Source organism: Salmo trutta, chromosome 25 (genome assembly GCF_901001165.1).
Source record: "Salmo trutta chromosome 25, fSalTru1.1, whole genome shotgun sequence".
Classification (NCBI taxonomy): Eukaryota; Metazoa; Chordata; class Actinopteri; order Salmoniformes; family Salmonidae; genus Salmo; species Salmo trutta.
In genome coordinates this window covers 2,260,486-2,267,988 of record NC_042981.1, presented here as the reverse complement: position 1 = coordinate 2,267,988, position 7,503 = coordinate 2,260,486, and the positions used below count along the sequence as shown (strand labels likewise).

Sequence of the window (7,503 nt, the reverse complement as noted above, 5' to 3'; positions counted from 1 at the left end):
TCTCTACTGTATATAGCTTCTCTACTTTTATAGCCTCTCTACTTTTATAGCCTCTCTACTGTATATAGTCTCTCAACTGTATATAGCCTCTCTACTGTATATAGCCTCTCTACTTTTATAGCCTCTCTACTGTATATAGCCTCTCAACTGTATATAGCCTCTCTACTGTATATAGCCTCTCTACTGTATATAGCCCCTCTACTGTATATAACCTCTCTACTGTATATAGCCTCTCTACTCTATATAGCCTCTCTACTGTATATAGCCTCTCTACTGCATATAGCCTCTACTGTATATAGCCTCACTACTGTATATAGCCTCTCTACTGTATATAGCCTCTCTACTGTATATAGCCTCTCTACTGTTATAGCCTCTCTACTGTATATAGTCTCTCTACTGTATATAGCCTCTCTACTGTATATAGCCTCTCTACTGTTATAGCCTCTCTACTGTATATAGCCTCTCAACTGTATATAGCCTCTCTACTGTATATAGTCTCTCTACTGTATATAGCCTCTCTACTTTTATAGGCTCTCTACTTTTATAGCCTCTCTACTGTATATAGCCTCTCTACTGTATATAGCCTCTCTACTGAATATAGCCTCTCTATAGCCTCTCTACTGTATATAGCCTCTCTATAGTACGACCCTGTCTCACACAGGAAGCGGCGCAGGTCCTAGTCCAGGCACTTGTCATCTCCCGTCTGGATTACTGCAACTCGCTGTTGGCTGGGCTCCCTGCCTGTGCCATTAAACCCCTACAACTCATCCAGAACGCCGCAGCCCGTCTGGTGTTCAACCTTCCCAAGTTCTCTCACATCACCCCGCTCCTCCGCTCTCTCCACTGGCTTCCAGTTGAAGCTCGCATCCGCTACAAGACCATGGTGCTTGCCTACGGAGCTGTGAGGGGAACGGCACCTCCGTACCTTCAGGCTCTGATCAGGCCCTACACCCAAACAAGGGCACTGCGTTCATCCACTTCTGGCCTGCTCGCCTCCCTACCTCTGAGGAAGCACGGTTCCCGCTCAGCCCAGTCCAAACTGTTCGCTGCTCTGGCACCCCAATGGTGGAACAAGCTCCCTCACGACGCCAGGGCAGCGGAGTCAATCACCACCTTCCGGAGACACCTGAAACCCCACCTCTTTAAGGAATACCTGGGATAGGATAAAGTAATCCTTCTAACCCCCCCCCCCCCCTTAAAAGATATAGATGCACTATTGTAAAGTGGTTGTTCCACTGGATATCATAAGGTGAATGCACCAATTTGTAAGTTGCTCTGGATAAGAGCGTCTGCTAAATGACTTAAATGTAAATGTAAATGTAATTTGATTTGTAGTTACTCACTATTCTAAATCGCTCTGGTAAATGGCCTACCTCACACATTATTGAATCATTTTTCTACAGCAAAGTGATTGAGTCCATCGGTGGAGACCAATTTATGTATTACTGAACATAAATATAAACGTAACATTGTAAAGTGTTGGTCTCATGTTTCATGAGCTGAAATAAAAGATCCCAGAAACGTTCCATACGCATTAAACTCTTTTTTCTCTCCAATGTTGGGCACAAATGTGTTTACATCCCTGTTAGTGAGCATTTCTCTTTTTGTTAATATAATCCGTCCACATGACAGGTGTGGCATGTCAAGAAGCTGATTAAACAGCATGATCATTACACAGGTGCACCTTGTGCTGGGGGACAAGAAAAGGCTACTAAAAAGGTGCAGTTTTGTCACACAACACAACGTCACAGATGTATCAAGTTTTGAGGGAGCGTGCAATTGGCTTGCTGACTGCAGGAATGTCCACAAGAGCTGTTGACAGAGAATTGAATGTTCATTTCTCTACCATAAGCCGCCTCCCACGTAGTTTTAGAGAACTCGGCAGTACATCCAACCGGCCTCACAACCACAGGCCAGGTGTAACCACGCCAACCCAGGGCCTCCACACCTGGCTTCTTCACCTGCCCTCCCAGGCCCACCCATGGCTGTGCCTCTGCCCAGTCATATGAAATCCATAGATTAGGGCCTAATGAATTCATTTCAATTGACTGATTTCCTTACATGAACTGAAACTCAGTAAAATTGTTGAAATTGTTGCATGTTGCGTTTATATTTTTGTTCAATAAATATCACCTGTCAAACCCGCAGGTTTTCGCTCCTCCCTTGTACTTGATTAATGTATTAAAGTAACTAATTAGTAAAGACCTCCCCTCACCTGGTTGTCTAGGGCTTAATTGACCAATACAATTTGATTCGAAAGGAAAAACCTGCAAACATTAGGCCCTCCATGGAATGAGTTTAATACCCTTATTGTATATAAACCCTGGACTGCTGATGCTACAGTATGTATTGGCCATAGAGCCCCACAGTATGAGTCATAATACCCATAAAACCTAGCAGTCAAACAGGGAAATGGTTCCATTCATTTTTCCCATTAGGAATTTTAGAAACACTTACAATAAGGGCTGTGTTTCGTGTAGACTTACCCTTACCCTGGCGCGACATTTTGTTAACCATGTAAAGTTCTCTCGGGACAAGGGGACACTTATCAATATATTCGGCTTTATTTACTCTCAGATTTCGAAAATGCTAATTAGCATCAACGTAGACATCACGCAAAACTACAAATCCCAGCATGCTCCTGCACGTCATCTCTAGCTGACACCTTTGTTGTTAACAGGTTTTGTGTCCATTTAGAACTGGCAAAAGACAGGTCACAGAATTGTCCATTTAAATAAATGTAACCAATTTATTCATTACTAAATTTAGTCTCGGCTTACCCTGACAAACTGAAATGGTCCACCCATACAGACAGTGTGGTGAAGGCGCAATAGCGCCTCTTCAACCTCAGGAGGCTGAAGAAATTTGGTTTGTCACCTAAAACCCTCACAAACTTTTACAGATGCACAATCGAGAGCATCCTGTCGGGCTGTATCACAGCCTGGTATGGCAGCTGCACCGCCCACAACCGCAGGGCTCTCCAGAGGGTGGTACGGTCTGCCCAATGCATTACCGGGGACAAACTACCTGCCCTCCAGGACACCTACACCACCCGATGTCACAGGAAGGCCAAAAAGATCATCGAGGACAACAACCACCCAAGCCACTGCCTGTTCACCCTGCTATCATCCAGAAGGTGAGGTCAGTACAGGTGCATCAAAGCTGAGACCGAGAGACTGAAAAACAGCTTCTATCTCAAGGCCATCAGACTGTTAAACAGCCATCACTAACACATTAGAGGCTGCTGCCAACATACAGACTTAAAATCATTGGCCACTTTAATAAATGGATCACTAGTCACTTTTAATAATGTCACTTTAATAATGTTTACATATCTTGCATTACTCATCTCATAAGTATATACTGTATTCTATACTATCTATTACATCTTAGTCTATGCCGCTCTGACATCGCTCGTCCATATATTTATATATTCTTAATTCCATTCCTTTACTTAGATTTATGTGTATTAGGTAGTTGTTGTGAAATTGTTAGATATTACTTGAAAGGAAATGTTTTTATATACTGTATTTTTTATTTGTATGTTTAGCTCACATAATATAATTTAAAAGTATGCATTAAGGTGTCTATAATAGAAGAAATGTGCAAAGAATGCTTTTTAACAACGGTGGGGGAGTTCCAAAATGGAGGCACGGTGATTCAACAGCGCCCCCTATCAGTCATCTAGTGTATATATAAATCATTGGTGGAGACAACAGATCATCAGTTCAAGTAAAAGCAAGACAAGTTCACAAGAACATTGTAAAGACTGAAAAAATAATTTATTGAAAACGTTTGTTTAAATACATTTGTTTCTTAATTTCATTTACACTAGTTTACGTGATTGTTCCCTCTATTTAAATATAATGATAGTCAGAAAAACAACAACTAAAAGGACAAGTATTCCGTTTCCCAGTAAACAATTAGTGTAAAACAAGACGTTTACTTTCCCAGTGAGATGTGAGATCGGAGCGGAATGAAAGCAGCTCTGTTCTTTCACGTTTTGTTCTTTTTGAAATGATTTATGTCTCTCATTGTTCCTCTCATTCTCGTTTTTCTCTCCCTCCCTCGTTCTTCTCTTCCCTCTCACCCAGCTCTACCCAATGATGTGTATAAACACTAGATTGCTGATAATATATATTGGCCAATGACAGGCTCTGAAGCCACCGTCCACCATATTAGTACTCCTCAGAAGGAGCAGTCCTCCATAGGAATGAAATGAATTCTACGGTATTTCAATAAAAAATAAAAAAAAGATGGCGGCGCAGTGGCTTCAAAACAACGGCCCTTGTCAGTCATCTAGTGTTTCTATAGCTACAGCATTGGCTCTAACCCAGGTTGATCTCACCAACGAACATGGTGATGAGCAGGATGATAGCGAATCCGGTGAGCAATCCGGCGTTCTGGATCAGGAAGAAGATAACATTGGTCACCGTCGACCCGTCCTGTTCATTCATGATGGCGTTCATCTCTGGGAACTGAAATCAGAAACAACCAGTTTTAAACCAAACAGTTAAATATCAGATTCTGTTAATTACAACCCAAACAGTTAAATATCAGATTCCGTTAATTACAACCCAAACAGTTAAATATCAGATTCATTTCAGTCTCTATTACTCCTTCTCTCTCCCTCGTTCTACCGTCCTCCCTCCCTCCTTCTCTCTCCCTCGTTCTACCGTCCTCCCTCCCTCCCTCTCCCTCGTTCTACCGTCCTCCCTCCCTCCCTCTCTCTCCCTCGTTCTACCGTCCTCCCTCCCTCCTTCTCTCTCCCTCGTTCTACCGTCCTCCCTCCCTCCCTCTCTCTCCCTCGTTCTACCGTCCTCCCTCCCTCCATCTCTCTCCCTCGTTTTACCGTCCTCCCTCCCTCCCTCTCTCTCCCTCATTCTACCGTCCTCCCTCCCTCCCTCTCTCTCCCTCGTTCTACCGTCCTCCCTCCCTCCATCTCTCTCCCTCGTTCTACCGTCCTCCCTCCCTCCCTCTCTCTCCCTCGTTCTATCGCCCACTCTCCCTCCATCTCTCTCCCTCGTTCTACCGTCCTCCCTCCCTCCATCTCTCTCCCTCGTTCTACCGTCCTCCCCCCCTCCATCTCTCTCCCTCGTTCTACCGTCCTCCCCCCTCCATCTCTCTCCCTCGTTCTACCATCTTCCCTCCCTCCCTCCATCTCTCCCTCGTTCTATCGCCCACTCTCCCTCCATCTCTCTCCCTTGTTCTATCGCCCACTCTCCCTCATCTCTCTCCCTCGTTCTACCGTCCTCCACCCCTCCATCTCTCTCCCTCGTTCTACCGTCTTCCTTACCTCCCTCCCTCCATCTCTCCCTCGTTCTATCGTCCTCCCTCCCTCCCTCTCTCTCCCTCGTTCTATCGCCCACTCTCCCTCCATCTCTCTCCCTCGTTCTACCGTCCTCCCTCCCTCCATCTCTCTCTCTCGTTCTACCGTCCTCCCTCCCTCCCTCCCTCTCTCTCCCTCGTTCTACCGTCCTCCCTCCCTCCCTCTCTCTCCCTCGTTCTACCGTCCTCCCTCCCTCCATCTCTCCCTCGTTCTACCATCCTCCCTCCATCTCTCTCTCTCGTTCTACCATCCTCCCTCCCTCCATCTCTCTCCCTCGTTCTACCGTCCTCCCTCCCTCCCTCCCTCGTTCTACCGTCCTCCCTCCCTCCCTCCATCTCTCCCCTCGTCCTACCATCCTCCCTCCCTCCCTCGTCCTACCGTCCTCCCTCCCTCAATCTCTCTCTCTCGTTCTACCGTCCTCCCTCCCTCCATCTCTCTCCCTCCCTCTACCGTCCTCCCTCCCTCCCTCCCTCGTTCTACCGTCCTCCCTCCCTCCCTCCCTCCATCTCTCCCCTCGTCCTACCATCCTCCCTCCCTCGTCCTACCGTCCTCCCTCCCTCAATCTCTCTCCCTCGTTCTACCGTCCTCCCTCCCTCCATCTCTCTCCCTCGTTCTACTGTCCTCCCTCCCCCCTCCATCTCTCTCCCTTGCAGCTATCATCAGGTCACACTGTATTACAGTCAATAAAGCTGTGCTTCCTCCCTCCTTGGGGGGATAGAAGCAGCCCTGCAGCTGTGAAAACACAACAACTGATAACACGTACAGTATGGTATGATGAGAAACTGACTGTCTACTGGGTCATTCAGTGGTTGGGTCCTTAAATGTATTTATTTTTTTAAATGGCCCGTCTTCTCTCCCTGCAAGACCAGAGAACCTTCATACTAAACTCAATATAGACTTCTACTGAGCTATTGAAAAGTTAGGTACGGATTCTCTAATGCCATCGCATGTACGCCCTGCTTGGCAGCTGAAGGTTGATGAACGCCACATACAAGTTAAAAACTAAAGTCAATTCAGAAAATCAGTCAGTTGAGGATCTGCGTTGTAATCTGAGATGTTGAAGCAGATCAGACGGCATTGAGGACGAAGGAAAGCATCATGGGAGAATCTCAATTGCATTTCCTTGATTCCTAGCATCCTCTCTCTCCTCAACTCAAAGGTCCCTGCCCTCTGTGAGGAATCAAGGAAATGCAATTGAGATTTACCATGTCACTCACCATATCTACCAGTGCTATGTAGAATAACATTCTCCTTCACCATATCTGCCAGTGCTATGTAGAGGAACATATCCTTCACCATATCTGCAGAAGAACATTCTCCTTCACCATATCTGCTAGTGCTATGAAGAGTAACATTCTCCTTCACCATATCTGCCAGTGCTATGAAGAGTAACATTATCCTTCACCATGTCTGCCAGTGCTATGTAGATTAACATTATCCTTCACCATGTCTGCCAGTGCTATGTAGAGGAACATTCCCCCAGCGATGGCGAAGATGGCGTTGGGGGCGAAGTTGCTCCCCAGAAGGATGCCGAAAGCCAGGCCGATGTAGCAGGACATGGCTGACAGCAGGTTGAAGAACACGGCCTGGGGGATACTCATCCCAGCATTCAACAGGATCACAAAGTCCCCTGCAGGAAGAGGCCAGAGAGAGAGCAACAGGTTCAGTAACACAGTAGACACAATGAGAAACCAGTATGACTTTTAGTTACGTTTATTAACAAAAAATAGCCAAGTGATTTAATAATGAATTTATCATTTTCAAATGAAGGTTGGTTTAGTTCAGCCAAGTTGCTTACTGCTGTTACTGTGAAATCCCTTCATGACAACTGCTTATAAAAATGAAGTAAATTATAGATAAATATGATTGATTGATCCCTCACCTAGCTCGTGGGGGAACTCCTCACAGACGATGGCGATGGAGGTACTGAAGCCAGCCACCACAGACACGGTAAAAGAAGCTCCGATCGCCAGGCCGTCGATGAAGTTGTGCAGAGCGTCACTCAGTGTGATCATCCAGGCCACCGTCTTTATGTTGGCGATGCGCTGACCCCGCAGCCAGTGGCACATCACATTATTGACATGGACTTCCTGCTGGGACAACGTCGCAGAGGAAGGAGGAAGAGTAAAGGGGAGCAGAACTGGATTGGACATGAAAGTAATATGTCAGTTTAG

The 7,503-nt window shown here is 46.0% G+C and overlaps 1 protein-coding gene across 2 annotated transcripts in view; it reads right to left on the bottom strand.

Moving 5' to 3' along the window:
* Positions 1–3,763: 3,763 nt before the first annotated feature.
* The window catches only part of slc39a8 (solute carrier family 39 member 8), a 29,774-nt gene continuing 26,034 nt past the window's right edge, over positions 3,764–7,503 (bottom strand). Inside the window, exons 6-8 of one of the 2 annotated variants that reach the window (XM_029712646.1) lie at positions 7,212–7,422; positions 6,775–6,959; positions 3,764–4,478 (exon numbers count right to left, since the gene is read on the bottom strand). In XM_029712646.1, coding sequence (XP_029568506.1) covers positions 4,329–4,478; positions 6,775–6,959; positions 7,212–7,422 — 546 coding nt within the window. In that variant the 3' untranslated portion in view covers positions 3,764–4,328. The remainder of the gene's footprint in view (positions 4,479–6,774; positions 6,960–7,211; positions 7,423–7,503) is intronic. The other variant, XM_029712647.1, reaches the window with a different exon arrangement.